General features: G+C 48.4%; 1 protein-coding gene across 1 annotated transcript in view; it reads right to left on the bottom strand.

Moving 5' to 3' along the window:
• The window catches only part of SCMH1 (sex comb on midleg homolog 1 (Drosophila)), a 51,625-nt gene that overhangs the window by 13,299 nt on the left and 18,587 nt on the right, over nucleotides 1-19,739 (bottom strand). Inside the window, exons 7-10 of the mRNA XM_009581058.1 lie at nucleotides 4,555-4,787; nucleotides 3,869-3,995; nucleotides 2,602-2,802; nucleotides 1,741-1,926 (exon numbers count right to left, since the gene is read on the bottom strand). Coding sequence (XP_009579353.1) covers nucleotides 1,741-1,926; nucleotides 2,602-2,802; nucleotides 3,869-3,995; nucleotides 4,555-4,787 — 747 coding nt within the window. The remainder of the gene's footprint in view (nucleotides 1-1,740; nucleotides 1,927-2,601; nucleotides 2,803-3,868; nucleotides 3,996-4,554; nucleotides 4,788-19,739) is intronic.

Here is a 19,739-nt window from a genome sequence, read left to right as displayed (position 1 = left end):
GAAAAATGCCCAACAATCCCGGAGACATCAATATGAACTACAGGACTAGGTGTTATCACTTCTCTGGACTGTGGTTAACCTTTCTTTAATCCCTGCAAACACTCTAATGAAGAGTTCAGGATGGGCAGGTCTCAGCATTGTGTCATATCTGGTGCTCTGCCTGAGTTTCCCTGAATTCCGACTTTGCTCTTTATACTCTTCCACCCTGCCAGGCACCCCAGCTCTTAGCACAGACACCACTGACATCTCATGGTGGCTAGAAACCATGTGTGTGACCTACAGGACCCTCTCCACCCAAGCCTGCTACCATGCCCAGACCCTGGGTGCTCTTCCTCCCATTCTGGTTTCGTTCTATCTCACGTCGACAGGGTACTTCCACACTGAAACATGGGGATTTCTTCTAATTGGGGGTTCCCTAGAGGGGTAACCTCTAGTCCCAGTAAATAGACATGCTGTTCCTGTACCTGCCACAGCAGCCAACCCACTTCCTAAAGCTCCTCTTCTTCCAGCACAGCACAGCTCCCTGCTCCTGGCATTGCTGGCTCCAGCAAGGCTCTGCATGGCCTCAGCCTGCAGGCAGCTGATCAGCCATGGAGGAAGCAGAGGACAGTCACTCCGAGATCCTCACGCTCTTTACACCATTGCTAATCCCTTCGCCTGAGCATGGGTGCTTTGCGAGATGCAATGAAGCACTGTGGCATCAGGCTGTTGCCCCTAAGCTTCACGCTTAGCAACTTTTCCTTAAACAGTTCTTCCTAAGTGCTTATCCTTTTACATTAGAAATTCTTTCTTTTCTTGTCAGAGCCATAATTATCCAAAGGATTAACTTTGGAAAGACCTCAGACAGCTATTTGCTGATTCGGGGGGCAGAAAGGTAGAGGGGGAAGCAAGACCGGAGAGCAGATCAGCACAAGACACTTGTCAACTACCTAAAGAGGGTGCAGATAGCTTTTATCCTCTCCACAACTGGCATTCCTACAGCAGTAGTTTCCCCAGAGCCCCACAGCCAGCCTGGGGAGGCAGCTATCACCCCAGGGGTTGTTGCCACTACACAGTACTGCTGGGAAAAACTACTGGTCTTCTTGTTTTCCACTGCTTTCGCTTAAGAGCAATTTTGCAGCCTGACTATTTGGATCGTGGCATGAACTATCTTGCCAGGGGTGTTGCTTCAACGCAGTGGAGCGTTAGTCATGCCAAGAAAAACAAAGCCACCTATGCCTCAGATCGCTGCAGCGTGCATCATCTCTGAATGGGCTAAGCTTTCACCAAGGGCTAGAAGTGCTGGCTGCTGGCAGCAGATTCACAGCCACGGTGGAAACTGCTCTGCTAGGTTTTAATTCCATTTCTAATTACAGTTTACCTGCTACATGTTATCACTCTTCTATTGCTCATGCAGAGTCTTTCACCTTAATTCCTAACTGGATGAAGTCACTATAATCAGATTACAGGAAGCGGGAAGGACTGGGGGACAAGGAGAGGAGGGAAGACAAGAGGACAGCACGGATGAGCGGAAACCTACAGGCAGAGATGGAAATCAGACCGACAGGCAGAAAATACAGCAACTTGAATCCTGTGCAAAAAAGAGCCCTGTGGGCATGTGCATGACACTAGGTATGATGCAATGAACCCTGCAGAGAGGGCTCTGAAACACACGCCTGCCTCCTGAGATAAAGATAAAATCTGGGTTAAGGCACGGAGCATCTGGGGTCCCTACAATGCCGCCCCCGCCCCAGCTCCTACCTGGTAGATACCTGTCGTGGTCGTACTCGTGTGAGCGCTGCATGTGGCTGTTCTGAGTGAAAGGCTGGTTCCCAAAGAGGTTGTCACTGCGAAGATTGTGGCAGAGCTTCTCCAGGAAGCGGAGGACGTAGGTGATACTGTTTACTGCTGGCAGGTTCAGAGTGTGCTGTTCCCGATCAAACACAGCTGGAGACAGAAACAAACAGAGCCCAACACGTAAACCCCCAGCAAAGGCAGGAGACTACGCCCAGGGCTGCACAGCCAGCTTCTGTATCTCAGCATCGCTGGTCTAGACTAGAGCAAACAAAAGCCACTGCCTTCCGCTGGCTGAGCGCTGGCGAGCTCGCTTCCCTGGGACAGGCTAAAACCAGTCTGCTGCACCCAGCATCAGGTACAGGGCTGCAGCGCCCGAGAAGTGCGTTCGAGGGAATGGAAAGGCATTCAAGGAGGGGCCTGCACTCCCAGCATCCGGGTAAACACGGGCTTAAAAGCAAAATTAAAAACCGGGGTATTTCTTGTCTTTCCGTCAGGAGTTCTGAAAATCCCACCCGTTCCGCCTCCTCCTGGGGGCTCAGGAGTGCTGGGGGACGATAGGTGAAGCATAACGCTGCCCAGGCTGCTACCAGGGCTGCACGCTGCCTTCTCCAGCAGCTGTGCCTGGAGGCCACGCTAACTGCTCTGCTCTGAGTCAGCCGCTAGCTGTTGCTTCACTGACACAGATGTTTGGCAAGAAAGAGAAGACAGAAATCTTCTGTCTGCCCCTGGCCCATGACTGCACCAAGCTTCAGGAGAGACATCTTCCAATGAGCGAATTCTTGCAATGACATCTCTGAAGGCAAAGTGCTGCAGGCCGGTTCTCACCTGAGATGACCTCTCCCCCGTGGCCTTGTTTTAAGAAGGAGAAGACTGTTTTCTGATGATAAGCGCAATCAATGCAGGCCTGTACTGCTTGCTGCAGGACAACAGAAGCTCGAGCTGGTCCAAAATGGTCCGGCAGCTGCTGAACTTTCTTCTTGTCTAGGTGGGGCCCAGTGCTGCCGTTCTTGTTCAAGTAAATGCAAACTGCCAAGATGAGAAACGTGTTTGCCATTAACCCACTCAAGAAAGCAGGAAACAGATGCCTAAAATCCAGCCTGAGAGATGCTGAGATTTTAAGACTGTCAAATCACTCACAAAGGGGAAGCCACCACGACTGCCTGTCCGCATCCTAACAGCGGAGCCACTTATAGAGGGGAATCACCTCCAAAATCTTCCTGCCTCACACTCACCTTCGAGGCTGTTGCTGTTTCTCCTACACTTTCCCCAGCACTCAGGCTCCCAAATGCAGGCTGCAAAGTGGGTCCCAAGCCAGCCAGGTGAGGTGGCTGCGATGTTCAAAGGAGATGAAGGAACACAGCCCTTGCTTTTTAGGGAAATTGGGTTCTTTAGGTTCCTCTGAAAATTGGCCAATAATGTTCTGGTGAAACAGAGGGCTCAGCCCATATCCAGTGCTTGACCGAACATATAAAAAGCAGCTTTGCATTAGACTTTCCTGCCCAGATTCATCTTCAGCTACATCTCACAACTGTAGCAGAGCATATACTCTGCACTACCGCTCCTACTCCTCCCCTGCTGCCTCTTGTCCCTGTTTGCCTCAATATCCTGGCTGAAGCTGAACAGATTATTGCCACTGTCGTTCAGCAGTTGTTCTGCTTCTTGCTGTAGCTTCAGCAGCTGTGTCTGGCATGGTTTGGGAGAGCTTGCGCTCTGGCCTCACAAGAGGTGCTGCACACAGTACTGCCTCTGGGCACGATGGGCCATGAGAAGTGCCCTTCGAGAGCTGCAGAGTCACTAGCATGCACGTGGTAACTCAGCGAAAGGGGTCCCTGCACTGACGAGATGGATTTGCAAATCTTCCTACGACTTCACTATTTCCAAAATGGACAGCGAGATAAACAAACAGCTGATGTGAACTCACGTGCCTCTCTTTACTCCCGACACGCTCTCTGTTAGGCCAGCCTTTCTGGAATTGTAACGTTTGCTGGTGTTTGGGTTTAGGAAGAAATGGGAGTATCTCGGTGTGTCGCTTTCTGACTGATGCAGCTCCTAACTGTGCAATCTTGTCAAGAATGTGGTTCGAGACCCTTACCTGTGGGAGCCTGCATGGCAGAGCTGGGGATTGTAGCAGCGTCCTGAGGCACAGTGCTTGTGTCTGGTTCTGGGGTACTGGTTGTTGGAGAGGTGGGTGCTGGGTTCAGCAATGTCCTAGGTTTCCTCTGCAGAAAAAGAGGAGATATTTCTCCTTTTATCCCTGCTCTCCTTTACCACCCATGATCACTACACTCTCTCCTTTGCATCCAACAGACAAGGCACTGTGGAACATGGCACACTTCTGATGGTGATGACGGGGAGTCTCAAGAACCTAGTAATCAATACGTGTGTATTTTATAAACCACAATCCTGAAAAAATAACAAGCCTGAGATCTGCCACCTCTGCTTGACTTAGACTAGCTACACACGATGGATGGAAGAGCTTATTCCACGATTTGGCCATCCTGTCACGATCACAGCATCTGCCATGCTACTTCACAGCTAATGCAGCTCCAAAGACACAGTTTCTTGATGGAAATGATCTTTAGGACACAGACATTCTCTACAGCTCTGGGGCTGGACTTTGAGGGATATTCCCAGCCCACATACCCCTTTGGTCTCCTACTTGCTGCAGTCACACAGCCAGAGGCTGAGACAAACGTGCACAAACACACGCATGCACCATCCCATGGCAGAACTTGCAGCACCTGCTTTTCACCCGCCTGCATCAGCATCAGCTTTTACCTTACTGCCAGGCTTGGGGCCTCTCTTTCTGGGGAATTTCAAAGGCTCCACTGACTTGGAGGGTGTAGGCATGGGGTGATGGATTAGCGCTTTGGTCGTTCGACCACGCTTCTTCCCTGTTTTGCGACGCCTTTGCCCTTGTTGATGCCCCAAAACAGTCTTTGTGCTACTGTGCATGCTAGGTTTCTCCGAGTTTACTTCGGAGGCAGGTAAAGGGCTCTTTGGAATCACAACTGAAATAAAAAGAGAAAAAGCAAATGTAATTAAATCAGGCGAGAATCAAAACAAGAGCAGCCTCCATCTTTAAACAGTGTCACATGGAAAAACCTGGAGTATTTACAGCCCCCTGAATGGAGGCTACTGCTCTCCATGCCAGAAAACCAAACGCACTGATCCTTGGTTCAGCACTCGAGCTGTGGGACACTGTGGCTTAGCCTGGATGGGCTGAAATCCAGAAGGATCACGTTTTCAGCCATACCTTCCTTCCTGAAAATAACTGGCACCTACACCTCTTCCTTCTGCAAGTGGTGACCTGCCAGTGATCATGTAAAATGCACTGAAAGCATTCCTAGGGGAAGGATCAGTCAAGACCTGCCTGACAGTCACAGAACCAGTGCTGTGCTGGAAATCCCCTCTCTCAAGGCAGAAGTCAAATTTACTCTGTTCCTAAATTACCAGTGGACTGCAGCGGAAGGTACCAGCTCCATCCTTGATGCCTGCAAGGATTATTGCTCCTGTCCCTGAGTAATAGCTCATCCCAGTAGCAGACCTGCTCCTCTCACGTACTGCCAGAGGTAAGCGAAGTGCCAGCACATGGTCAGTTCCTTCTTATCTTCTCACGCTTTCCTTGACAAAACCAGGTTTCTGGTGTATTTGCCCACAAATCCCCTGAATTTGGTCATTCATCTTTCCCAAGTCTTGCTAAAGGCTAGAGATGAACTGGACCAGCTCAGCAGACCAATGTTTCCTTTAAATTTAAATTTCTGCTAAAAAGAAACAAAATAAAACCCTCCTAGATTTTGAAAAATGCACGGTGAGCTTTAGGATGTCTTGTTTCTCAGACCTGGAAACCACGCTGTGTGTTCAACATGAGAGCTCTGAATTAGAAAAAGAACAACCACTCTTGAAGTGAGGAGCTTTACAGTTAAGAAGAAAATCTTGGCAAAGGAAACACTGTGCACTAAAAGATTGATACCAGGATGGCATGCAGCCCTAACAGTGGCACAACTGTGGGCATATAAAGAGATTTTTAAGGTTTTTCTAACGAGGGTTTTATGAGCAGTTATAGTGAGCAAGGACTTATTCCCTCGGCACAAAGGCACCGTTTCCTGCCAACAGCTGAGAAGCAGCAAACTGAGACGGGTCCAACTTTCCAAGGGTCTGGAGAAGATCAGTGGGCTGTGAGGTGACAGCAGCAAGCCCCGAGTCAGGAGATACTTCAGGCGTAGGGTAGTGAGCTGACAGCTCTGTTAACTACTTCACTGCTAACCAAAGCACAGACTGAGGAAATGGCATGGCTGGTATGGGGAGATCTGTATAAGGTCCCATCAGTGGCAGCTTCTTTTGGCCTTACGTGAAGGAGCCACTGGAGGTGGAGGATCCTGCTTTGCTCTTCTGGTCTGACTCCATTCACCAGCTTCGACTCTGGGGTACCCTGTGCTCTCCAAGGGGAGACTGGGCCCGAACCTGGGTGCCAGGTCCAAGAAAACCTGAGCGAATGGTTCATTCAGGCAGCTCAAAACCAGGACTGGTGTTATCTCACGGCAGGACTAGATGACTTCATGCAGGCGGATGCGCTGCCCAGGCACTCCTCCAGGTCCAAGCTGCCATCGGGACTCCCAGCCTCCAGCCGCGCAGGCAGTTCTGCCTCACTGGCAGTGCCAAAGGTGGCCGTGCAGAGGGCAGGAGGGCAGACGGAGCTGACCCCCAGCTGCCAGCTCAGTGTCACACGAGGCTGCCTGGCCGGGGCACGTTTAGGATGCAGAGGTCAGCAGCTACCACAGAGAAGGGCCAGGAACACCGGGTGCCACTCCTCCTGCTGCCGGCAATCACTGCTGCCACTGGCAAATCTTGCGTACGCTTCCACTCGCTGCTGGGAGATGATGCACTCTGCTGTCCCTGCCCTATCGCACTGAGCTCCTGGGTGTTTCTATGAGTAACCTGCACAAGTGAAGTGAAGAATGTCCTGCAGTTGTCTTCGGGGGGTTTACATCCACCCTAACCTCACTTTGCACCAGTGCAAATAACACGTGCCTGTCACGTGGGCAGGGCAAGATTTCTGCTGCCCTCAATTTTTTTTTTAGTTTTAATTTTATATTCTTGCTCTTGTGCATTAGCATTCTGTACCAGATGCCAGGGAGAAGTACGCAGTCATTCAGGGATCTAACTTCCCAAGTAATGTCTTTTTTTGTGTCAGGCAGATACAGAGAATCACGGTAGAATCTACTCCTTGTTTGAGATGTTAGTATTAACGGCAAAACTACTTTGCTGGCAAGAAAAGGAATGTGATAGCTAAAGTGCTTCTTACAGTTGATGGTTTTCCAGGACAGTGAGTGTCACCTGCTACAGGTGACATCTGGCACCGAGCTGCACTAGCAGAGAGGAATGGCAGAGATAGGACAGGCACTGATCACTGAATCGCTGTGCCTTCAGCCTTATGTGTGCACGGCTGATCTCAGCGGAGAAATATTTGTATTATAGGATTTACTAGAATCCCACAAGTTGATAGAACAAGGATGAACACAGGTAAGACACTCCATACTTCAAAGAAACTCTTAAACATCAAAGGGGTGTGTAAAACAACGCAGGGGCATTTTGTTCGCAGTCTGCACCAATGCTAAGTGTCTAAACCAAGCTGTGCTGCAACGAGGTTTCTCTAACCTGGAAGAGAAATTGAGGTTTCTACAGACAAGCTGTGAAGCAAACACACAACCTCAGTTTTACTAGTGAAAAACCCACAGAAATGGTGCATTTGGGAAGTTGGGATGCAGTAGGCAGAGCAGCTGAACTCCAACCTTGGCTCCCAGGCTGGAACCATGTCGCAGAGAAATCGCAGTGCCAGGAAAAAGGCAACCGATAATCAGGTGAACTCCTGGTGTGCAAGCTTTCACTGTATAATTTTATAATAAAAAATGATTTCATCTTTTGGTACAATAAATGCTAGAAAGATCTATTATCCACTTCAGCCGTAAAGATATTACAGGTAACATTAATTTGCCAGGCTAAAAGAATCACTGCTTTGTTTTTAGGGCAATAAAAGTACATAACTAGGTGTGGGCAGACCGCACGATAGGAAACCTCATTTCATTCAGCCCCGCCAAAGGAGTTTCCACTGCGCCTGCTGCCCCTGGCAGCACATCCCTGCCGCAGCCACAGCTCCCGCAGGGATGGAGGAGCTGCTACAGCTCAGAAGACTGTTCAACGAAACAGGCTAAGTTACATCTAAATCTGCAGCCAGTTCAGGGCATAAATACACAGAAAATGACCTAGATTGTTGCTTTGTGCCTAACAGTATTGCTGAATACATTGCTGAATATGCAATGATATTTTTTCCTGTGACCGCTTCAATGAGACTGATACAATGCACAGACATTTCTCTGACCCAGAGCAATTTAATGAAACAAAGTCTTATCATCCCACGATTCAACACCATTCAGCAGACTTGCCTGACTTTTTGTTTGATTTTAACCAGAATCTGAGAAAGCACCTGCCCGTGCTAATTCATTTCTCTTGCCCCTACCAGATGTGTTGAGCTGCACGCAACCAGTGTGACGAGGAGACACCAACCACTTCAGAGTGGAGCCATCCCACCAGCTGCGCCCGTGCAGCAACGGCGCAGCCACAAAAACACAGAGTTACGGCTGGCCACACTCCTGCCTCGTCACAGAGGCATTTATAAACACTTGCAGTGAAGGGATGCTTCTTAAAGGAGCCTAAAGTTTTTCCCAGGTGCCTATTACTTTCCTTCAGGATTTCAGCCCCTGATGTTACAAGGACATGGTCAAGAAGCACAGGATTGCTGCAGGAAGCAGCGGTGCAGAGGGCTCAGTCCTGCTCACACCCACCCCAACACCCGCCGAGCTCCGGCAGCGGTAACAGCTGTGCCCAGCTGTGCCCTGCCAAAAGTTCCAATTTACTGTGTCTTATTCAGCTGGTGATGGTGCCAGCGCAACAGTGAGCATCTGCCAGGGACATCCCCACCTTCTTCCTTGTACCACTGTCTTCACCTCACAGTGAGCTACCAAGAAGAGCCAAAGCCAAATTTTCAGAAAACCAAGTGGGACCCTCTTACTTAAAAAATCAACAGTTTGCTGTTGCTGAGAAAAGCAGCATCTCTCTGGCCCACAGCTTTGGTGCTCACATGAGCTCTGAGCAACCTAACGCAAATCCAAAGCTGGCCTTGCCTTAGGCAGGGAGTTGGGCCATGCAACCTCCAGAGATCCCTTCTGACATGAATTCTGTGATCTGAACTTGTGGTTAATCATTTCAGCTCATTAATGGAACAGAAAACTAATCAACGAAAGTTTTCTGCTGGCTGAACTGTCTTGTTTTGGGTCATACAGGCATCCGGGTCAGCACAAGAGCGGACAACACGGAGGAATGGGCCAGCTCCTTGTTGGGCTGACTGGAATCGGATCAGTTTGGCTGCAGTGAGAAACATCACCCGAAAGATGCAGGATCAAACATTGCTGAACTCAGAGCCAAAGAAAAGATGGGCACTACTGACTAGGCTATTAATCACCAAAGGATTAGTTTAAAAAAGAGTTCCGGGCTTCCTGCAGAAACAATGAGAACTGACAGAGAATTCAAGACTTTAGACTCTATTTCCTAATGCCAAAATAATCCTTGCCAGTTGACACACGGCACCAGCGGGACCTGCAGCTGCCCACCACACTGTGACTCAAACTATTATTTACAGAAGACTCTGCAAAGTTGCCGTCCACGCTTTGAGGGTTAGCCAATACTAGAAAGCAGCATTTGTCACTCACCAGCTTATCTCAGGCTTGTCACAGCTTGAAGAAGACAAAACTATGTCCTTGGGATAAGAATAACAAAGCCAAAACATGTACGAAAATACAGAACAGAAGAGTTGAAGATGGAGAACGGTTTCCTACCTTTCTCTCAGTCTGCATTTACTAACAGCTGCTGGACCACAAAACCCGAAATCTTCATTTTACGTGCTAAGGGCTACTGTACTCTCAGATGCAGCCATAGCTCACACCCCTTCTCTCTAGAGATATCAGTAATGACCATTACAGTGTCCCAAAACAGAGGGGTGGTTTCTGAGAAGACTGAAAACGCCATCCATATCCATTTTAAAGCACCTATGAAGAATGCCCTGTAGGCCACCCGTCCAGTGGTTCTTTGGTGCTCCAGCTGCCCCTTGTCCCATCTTCAGCACTGCACGGTCAGAAGCATGACTCAACCATTTAAGATAAGCAAATTTGCCAGAGAACAGAAATCTTGTTGAGATCTGGCTGAATCTTCCCTGGATGCAGCAGTTCAAACCTAGACATCCCGAAGGCTGGAGCCGGACAGGAACCTGAGTTCAGTGCCTGTCCGAGAGTAAGATGTGAAAGCTTCAAACCTTTGTGATTCTTCCCAAAGCAGAGACCATCATCACTGGCCACCATGAGCACGACTGGGACATATATACAGGCTCTGGGAAGGCTCAAGACTTGGTATGTCCTGAGCTCTCAGCAGGCTAGGCAGACATAACACAGGAAAAAAGGTCAGAGCGTGGGTGGGAGATGTGGTCTCCTTGCAAGGACAGGGATTAAGAACAATCCTCCAAATCCCGGAATTTAGAAGTCAGAATGAAATTATTCTGGTAATTCAGTATTTCCTGCAGAGATTCCTGCTCTCCAGCCTAAAACGTCTGCTTGAGCTAAGGCTGAGAGATCAGAGGATATATATAATACAATAATACAGCAAGAGGATCCAAGCGCTGCATGATTCGGAATGTTCTAGATGTTCTCATGATCAGTTATCTTAACTCCCAAAGATGCATTTTCTTTTTACACAAGATTTGTCTAGTTTCAGCTTTCGACTACTGAAACTTGCTGTTGACTTCGCTGGAAGACATGAGGTGCTTTATCCACCGATCCCCTCCCAGACCTCACTGGCCAGTGGTTACACAGCAGCACGCACAAAAATGCAAAACCATGGTCCCTAAAACTTTCTCCGTCCTGCTTGTCCTGACTATCAGGCTGCATTTCAATGTCTGTTTTTGGGCAGGACATCCATAGGCACATGAAGAAGAGCTTAAAACTAAAGCAATGTCTTATGCATTTGTTGAACCTGAGAAAGGCTCTGAACATTCATCATGAGTGTCCCATTTCTTAAAGGCTTAAAAATCTGCATGGTCTGGCGCAGCAATTTTCTTATTTTAATTGTTTGCATGCGCTTGGATGAGCTCTGTGCACTGCAGATGCCACTGTACATCCCACTGGCACAAGATGTGGCATTTTTACGGTTGTTTTATTTACAAAAATATCGTATTACAAAAATATGTTTTTATTTACAAAAATAAAACAACTAAAAAAAAAAAAAATCTCAAGAGTCACAGTGACACCGGCAACTGCTATTTGCTTTTTGCACAAGTCTTACATTTACAGTTCTCAAGGCAGCATTCCTGTGTGCCCTAAACCATATTGGTAATTACACTTGGCACCTTCCAAAGGCAGTGCAGGCAGGGATCTTAAAAACCTTCCCAGGAGTTCACTACACCTTGCAACACATCTCAGAGATGCTGGGCAACACACTGACAGCCGGAGGTTTAGTGACTTGCCTGAAGTGCCAGACCAATAACAGTATTGCAAAACGTCCCAAGTGTCCTACCTCTAATTATAACCACACATGGATATGCGAAAAAGAACAACTGAAGATTGCAGTCGACACTGCTGGAGCTGAAGACCAGAAAACCTCTATTCTGGACCTGCAGGATCTGCTTACACAAACCAAACCCCAGACCTCCCAACCCAAAGAGACCCCTGCAGCACCAAGGCTGCCCTTCTGTGCATCACTGTCTGCCCATCACCCAGACATTTGTTAAACCCAAGTAGCTAATTTTACCCAAGTAGAAAGTGCATCCGGCTAAAACATTCTCCGAAACAAAACTGAGGCTTTATCCAATAACACGTCCCCCAAGAGGAATCTGACCTACTTGGGCAGAGTCAATACAGCTTCTGTAACAAAAACCCGGCCTTGCGAACATGGAAAGGTCTGGACTAGTCAGCGACCACACGGACGCATGTGACACAGCCTACCTGCCTTTCCACAAAGCTTCCAAGATCCTCACCAAAGGCTTTTATAAAAACTAAAGAGCCATGGGATAAGAAGGAAGGTTTCTACAGGGATAAATCAAGGGTTAGAAGAGGTAGGAGCAAACAGTCATTCTTGCGGAGGAAAGAGGTCTACGTGCACAGGGATCCGCAGCAGGATCTGCACTGCTCAACGTATTCATGAGTGACCTGTTGAGGGGATAAGCGAGGTGAGAAAGTTTTCTCATGATTCACTTCCCAGGGTAGACAGGACGGTGGCAGCCCATGAGCAGCTCCAGAGAGAAACTAGGAGACTGAGTTTCAGGGCAAGAAAACAGCAGGTGACCATCACACCAATAAATATAAAGCAATGAGTGTGGAGAAAACCACTTCTACCTTCAGAGGCAAAATGACGAGCTCTGAGCTGCCTGGTGCTCCTTCAGGAGGAAGAATTTGGGCTGTAACGTTCACTGCACAAGAACATCAGTTCAAAGCACAGCAGTGGCCAGAAAGAGCCAGGAAAAAAGATTCTACTTTGGAAAAATGAGAGATCAGGATGTTGGATGTCACGGTAGAAACCAACCGAATAGAAATCCTCATTACACTGGTTAAAATCAAGCAAAAAGCCCCCAAATCTGCAGCTGATCTCTGGCTTCTCGTTTCCGCAGAGTTCCAGCCTTTCCGGGAATACCTTCAGCCAGGGCTAAGCTCTGCCTTGCCACGCTGCATGTCGAGAGCCACCCCGAGTCTGCCCTTCACTGACCCTATTAAGAAAACTCTTTGATCAGATTGAGCATTTTTAAGAGTTCCTTCCCACTGCTTTGGCTTTTCTGCTTAGCATACAATGCAAAATATCTTTTAATGTTTTTAACCAGTTTCCAGCGTAATTTCAGAGACAGTAACTCTTATTATTACTTAGCAGTTATTGATGCTTTTTAGAGTATAAACATACATGTGCAGTTATTTCTCAGTGCAGGGGGAAAGTGCTTTGAGACCCCACACAACAAGTGTTACAGATGTGCTCCACAATAGACTTATTCATCAAAATGCCCTGGGGGTCAGCACAGTCCCCATTCTGCTGATGGCAAAATAAACAGAGCTAAGTGACTGGCTCATGATCAGAGACAAAGACAGTGACAGAGCTGTGAAGAGCAAGGATGCCCAAATCACTGTCCTCAGCAAAAGTAATTTTCAGTTTAGTGCTGAGCACACAGATTTACTTAGTCCCAAGCCCCAGGTCTTAATTTCTCCCCCATACAGGAAAGAAATTAACTGCTTTGTATCTACTGGGTAGCATTATAAAATGAATGGGTAAACTGAGTTACGCATCTTTTTTATAAAATATTGCAAAGGCTAGCATTTGTATAAGGGAAAACGGCATCATGCCTGCCACCACTGGAGCAGCCAAGCAAGCTTCTTCCCGAATAACAGCTCATAAGCCCCCCATCTTTCAGCACGTTTGCTGTGGAACATCTGCACAACCAGCGATAAACGCCTCGCACTGCCAATTATACGGCTGGGGCTTGTAGGGACAGACCATTCCCTGCTTCTTCAGCCCCTTTTCCCTGCCATCCCCTCTTCCAGCTCCCAGAAGGCAAAGCAAAAGACCAGAAAGACCATGCTGGGAATGGACCTGGCACAGGCATTTACACCACAGAGAAAAATGGCGGTTTTGGACAGTGGGGCTGATTCAAGGAATTTAGCATGCATATCTGGATTGCACAGGAAGCCCTCAATGGAATTACAGCCCATACTGCAACAGCGCTGTAACCTCATCACCCTTAGAGAAATACCCGCTGTATGAGCCAGTGTCCAGCAATCTTTGCAGCCCATTTTTACAAAGCTGGTGGCCTTGGCTTGCAGTCTCTGTGCCAGCACCGTTTTTTATTTCTCCAGTGCTCAGACAACTTAACTCTGGGTCCAGTTCTGCAAGGCCACTTAGATGCTCCTTTGCAGGTGCAGCCAAGAGCACAGGGGCTACCAGCTCCCCCAGCCCGTCTGGAACACAGTTGCTCCTCCTAGCCCAGCTACTAGGTCGGACAATAAGGAGGTGCGATGAGCCTACTGGGGCATATGGTTCAAATGCAGAGGACTAGCAAATGCCAATTTTGTCTATAATCACCCTCTTCTTCACATCCCAAATCAGCAGTTTTCCTCCTGTCCCCATCCCACTACCTCTTATTGCAAATAAACTGGCTGCAACACGCCCTGGAGTCTTGCTTGCTGTGATCCCCCTGTTAGTCTCATCTTCTCCGGTCCACTGCAAAAATAAAGCTGTTGTACCAGTGTGTTGTTTTAATCAGCTGTGAAGCAGCTATGGAATTAAAACAGAGAAATTCTGAACTACAAAAAGGGGACGAGAACTGAGCTGGGCAGCTCCAGCGTGAGAAACGCATCAGCAGAGTTGAAACTCAAGCTCCTGACTGAGGGGATGCACTAGCAGGTGAAAGAAGACATACAGAGGCAATCAGGGAGCTCCAAGAGAAACGGCAATGCCAATATTTATTGGCAAAGTCAGAACAAAATCAAGTAAAAATCTGAACTTCAATACTCGAGCTTAATTTGATTACCCCAAAGCTAGGCTGAGATCACCTCCTGCATGAGAGCGCCCATGGACTTATCTCCATGCCCTGTTTTCCCTTATCCGCCGTGAGTACCCCAGCAGCAACTGCAAGAGCCCACCTGTGACCCCCTGGAGCTGTTCAGTAGATGGTACCTGAGCAGAACTGGCACCTTTGGTCCTGACACAGACACCGACAACATAAATAAACTCATTTCCACACCTCAGGAAAACCATCATACTGCAGCTCTTCCAGGCTTAGTGCTTCAGGAGTGGCCATCAGCAGAGCATGTACCCATAGAGGGCTGCCAAAAGCACCAGGGATGACTGACACATGTCTGGACTACGTAGCAGTCCTCAAGAAAATCCCAGAGACATGTTCTTAGGAAGCAACCAACCTGGGTAAGACTTCAGCTTGTGCAAGCATGCCCAAGCCAACCTGAACTACACCTGCAGCAGGACAGAGGTCACTACTTTCTTCACAGATTTACAGCCGCAGTAAGTTTGCAACGGCATGGCTATACTGCTATTTATATCCAGCTAGCTCAAGGACATACATTCAGTGAAAATATGTGGCATGAGAGGCTACCACAGTCAATCTATTGACTGATCACGTCTTCTGCCCCTGGGAGTTAATTATCAGTGGGTTTCCAAAGCCCCATGTTGAGAATCAAAATGTTTCTGTTCTCTTGGCGTATTCAGGCTATTCAGGACTGTTCCTGGGGTTTCTGTGTGTTCTGATCTTCTCTGAAGCTCTTTTTTTAGCTTTGGCTTCCTGGTTAAATATTAGCAGAACACCTTCAACATATCAGCGCACAAAGAACAAGGAGATTGCTAGGTGGGTGCGGTTTATTCCACCTTTTGATTTTTTTTAAAGCTGTTCAGGAGTTATAAAAATACCGAAGATCAAGAGGGGAACTGTGACAAGCCGCAAAAGGTCCAATCTTTATAACAAGTGGGGCTGTATATTCAGTACGAAGTTCCTAGATTCAATAAAAATGCACGCCGTGGCAACATATACCTGTTCACCAAAGTGAGGGTCAGAGCTGGGCTCAACAGCATTTACTTCCCCTCTCCAAAAAATGGGGAGGAAACAAAAAAATGAAGAAACTACCCAGTAGGTCACAAGAAGATAATGTAATGTTCTTGCTCCCACGACGTCACTGTGAAAAATCCCACCAAAATGGGCCCATTTGTCCTATATGCGCATACGCTGCTCCGATCACAACCATCCCACTAACCGTGTACAGCCTTTACAGACCTTTGTAAGACGAGTCTGGTTGATCGTTCTGGTTCCTCTGGCACTTGCCCGCATCAGAATCAGCATCCCTACAAGGCCAACGGCTGGCATATGTGTGCTGGTGACAGGCAGAAACTAGGTGTGGAGCCCTAAATCCTCGATGCGAAGCTTCTCAATTCTAAGTGTTTAAAACACTTCATCTAGATGGGAAACTGTGCTCTCCCTGTGGCTCTCCTAAAGATATAAATCGTTACACTGGGCGTACTTTAGGCTTATTTAACATTGCTTCCAAACCTGGCAGCAGAGGATGGTTAGGCAGACACACCAGCCCTGCTTGTAATCAGCGGCTCAGGACATCCTGAGCCAGACACTTTTAGACCCACAGAAATAAAAGCCCTGGACCACTGCTCTTCCTTGAGTTCGTCCAATTCCATCCTGAAAGCACTCAGACCTTCAGCCTACACAAGCTTCATGCACAGCCTTGCACCACGTCCCATCAGCAGAAGCATCGTTACTGGTCAGAGATCTTGCAGAAATGGAGCGGTGACCCCAGCGTTACCCAAAGAGAGGAAGGTTTCAACAGCGATGCTCCTGTAGAAGTGTCCTGAAGACTCAGTAATGTCCTGAGATTTTGAAACCCTGTTTTGCGCCAGGAAGCAGGATGCAAAAGGGAAGGAAACATCCTGAATACAACCCAGACTCTCTGGATTATGCAATATTTCAGAATATTTTAGAATAAAACTCATGAGGAAAAGTCAAGCTGGGAGGAAGGCCGAGATCCTGGTATTAAAGACAGGCTGGGGGATGGTGGAAACTTTGCCTTTCCCAGGTCAGCTTCTTCTCAGAGGCTCTTGCCAGCCCCAAGACATCACACAGTAACATCAGGTCTCTGACATGCCAGATTCACTGCTCCTGCTGAGCCACAGATTTGCCGTTTGCAAATCACCACGGGCACCGTCAGCATCCAAAGAGGGTCGGGAGAGCAGCACACCCTCCTGCAGTGCTGCTCTTGTCCAAGCCCCCAGACCTCCAAAGCCAATGTGTATTCCAGGACACACATCCGAGCCAAGCCAGGATTACTGCTAAGCACCTTGGCTCTGTGCTCCAAACAGCTGAAGAGTTTTTCTCGGGATCTTCCGACAGTCGTCTCAAAGGCAGCAACCCCAAGGTACCACAGCTGCATGTGTATTAGACTCGCAGATAAAAGAGAAAATGCTGAACTTCTTTGTGTAACCTTCTCCCACCGTCGGTACATAAGCTCTACCTGTCAGGTCCCAAATCCAGCCACTCCAACACAAACAAACATCACCCAGCTTGATGTATGAGCTCCAAATCCCAGCTCAGTCCTGAAGTGACAGTAATTAATATTTTTCTGTCTCCTCCAGGCAGTAAAGCACAGGAGATCACCTGAGCGTTACCCTGAAGCACCTCCACCCACCGCTGTGTTCTCGCCCCATAAGAAGAAGAGAAACCAAGTAACATAAAAAATAAAGAAAAGTCATAAAATACACATTACCTTCACCCATGGGCAGAAAATCTAGCATCTGATCATCATCATCATCACTCGAAGACACCAAGCTATTAACCAATAAATCACATGGCAGCAACGGTGGCGAGAGATGAAGAACTTCATGAACTTTCTATCCAGGGTCAGCATTTTGTGCCTCCATTACCTCCTGGAGTTACCGCGGCCAGCACAGCACCCAGGCAAGGGCAGGCCAGGCCCTGCCGGCATGCTCCGGTCTCTTCAGCAACACGGTCGGGCTGTGTAATGCACGCAACAGATGGCGAGTCCAGGAGTGGATGTGAGCTCCACTTCAACATATCCCCATGGTAACTATCTAAAACTATTAACTTTTGCTTGCTTTGCAAGCAGAGGGAAATACTCTCAAGGCAGCCAAGCCCGGGGAGAGGGAGCAGCGTGCTGACAGCTCGCAGCAGACCCGGGCGAAGGCAGTCAAGGCAAGTGCCTGCTGTTTAACCGCGCCGAGCACCAGGGTCTCCAGCGCGCTCACTGCAGCTCCCTGTCGGCCTTGGCACAGCGGCCAGGAGGACGTGCTCCGCATTAGCTCTCCCGACCCGGCTGGGCTTGGGGCCTCTCCGCCAGCTGGGCTGGTGCCAAGGCAGCAACTCCACTCCTCCAAATTCCAGTGCAGGAGCTGCTTCCAGCTCTGCCTGCCCAGCCTTAACGCTTTCACTGCTGCCCCTCTCCCACACCCAGCACGGTGTCACCCCTCTCTCTGTTACGGAGGATCCAGAAGGGTGGAAAAGGGTGTAACGAACCCACCAGGGAACTCCAGAGGAACCCGGCATCAGCCAGAGGTATAGCCCAAACGGAAGATGGCGCAAGGAACTTCTGAGATACAGACTTTGACAGTGATACTTGTGACTGTGGGCAGGTTGCGGCAGGTTGCTGCAGGCTGCGTGTGTCCCTGCATCCTTGTTTTTAAGGTTAGATTACTTCCCTGCCCTCCGGCAGTGATCTACTAAACATGGGCGAGCAGACTTAAGGGCCGCCATTACAGTGGAGGAAGTGTGTGTATGCATGTGTGTGGAGGGAAGGTCCTAGTGCAGGCATGGATTAAGTTTGGATTTCTCAGGACCTGGAGAATGAGCTGCAGGGAAGACTGTCCCTGTTACAGCATCTTCCAGCAGCAGTGCTGTTGGGATCACGTACAGAGCCACCAGCGCGTAACTGTATGCAGGGCTCCTGAGGGTCCTATAAACGTCTCACACTTTTTGAGGCAAATCACAGCTAAAGTTCCTGATACTGTAGCATAAACCCCAGAAAAATGCATGCATTTCTTTGAAATTTAAAACTAGTGTGTAAATAAAAGAGTTCTATATGCTTTCTTGTGTAAAGACCCAGACCTGGCAGAAAATCTCAAAGATTCCTGTGCCCACAATCAGCATTTATAGGCAGAAAGCCCTGATCCCGTCTGCTCAGTTCCTTTTTCCCAGCCTGTGTCCCTTTACCTGGCATAGATAGACTCCGTGGTGCATACCTCCTCGGGTGAAGAGCTCAGAGCTGGAAGCTGCCTCGCAGAGGTACCTGACAAGACCCCGGTTTGGTTTCTCTTCCCCCAGGGGCTCACAGCTCTCCATCCCACAAACCACTTCAGAAAGGAAAATAACTTCTCGTGGATCCTCTTCCAACGTGTGTTTCCCTCACTACAAAGGACTGAACTTCCCTCTAGTCTGTGATCGGTTGTGAAAACCCAATTTTCTCATGGATAACAGAAGCAGATGCATCTCCTCTCTGCAAGGCCTCTGTTGATGGGGGATTTCCCTCATCCCACCTCTCTGCTGAGGGCAGGTGGCCCCGGAAACTACAATCATTAACCAGCCTCTTATCTTTTTCTTCTTTCTTCTCAGTGATTTTTATCACGGTCTCGGACTTCCCTCTTCAATCCATTTTGCCCTGAACCTTAGCAGCGGCACCTCCATTTGTGTGCACGTCTCTCTCACTCTCTTTTTCCCCAAACATGATTTAAAGTAACTAAGCAACAATCCTCATTCTTTAGGTCGATCCCAAGTATTGATTTTCTGTACTGCTTACAATGGAGAGGGACTCTCCGAAACTGCTTTCCAAATCCGTGCTCCACTTATGTCAGTGACCTGCTAACAGGATTGTTTCTGTCCTGTTTAAGAGCCATGAAAGCTTGAGTTGCTCACAGATTCCCCAAGGAGCAAGAAGTTTAGGAAAATGCCGGCAAAAAGTTTTTCAAAAGTACTGTACTGGTTTTGGCTGGGCTAGAGCTAACTTTCTTTAATAATAGCTTATATGGTTCTGTGTTTTGGATTTGCGACCAAAACAGTGTTGGTAACACACCCATGTTTTAGCTATTGCTGAGCCAGGCTTGCACAGTGTCAAGGTCTTCTCTGTTTCTCATGGTGCCTGGCCAGCACATAGGCTGGGGGTGCACAAGCAGCTGGGAGGGGGCACAGCCGGGACAGCTGACCCCAACTGCCCAAAGGCCTATTCCATACCATATGATGCTGCACTCAGCATATAAAGCTGGGGAAAGAAGGAGGAAGGGAGGATGTTCAGAGTTATGGCGTTTGTCTTCCCAAGTCACCGTTACACGTGATGGAGCCCTGCTTTCCTGGCGATGGCTGAACA

The sequence above is a fragment of the Fulmarus glacialis genome, unplaced genomic scaffold (assembly GCF_000690835.1).
Source record: "Fulmarus glacialis isolate BGI_N327 unplaced genomic scaffold, ASM69083v1 scaffold11887, whole genome shotgun sequence".
In the NCBI taxonomy this organism is placed as follows: domain Eukaryota; kingdom Metazoa; phylum Chordata; class Aves; order Procellariiformes; family Procellariidae; genus Fulmarus; species Fulmarus glacialis.
This window is presented reverse-complemented; position numbering and strand designations above follow the sequence as displayed.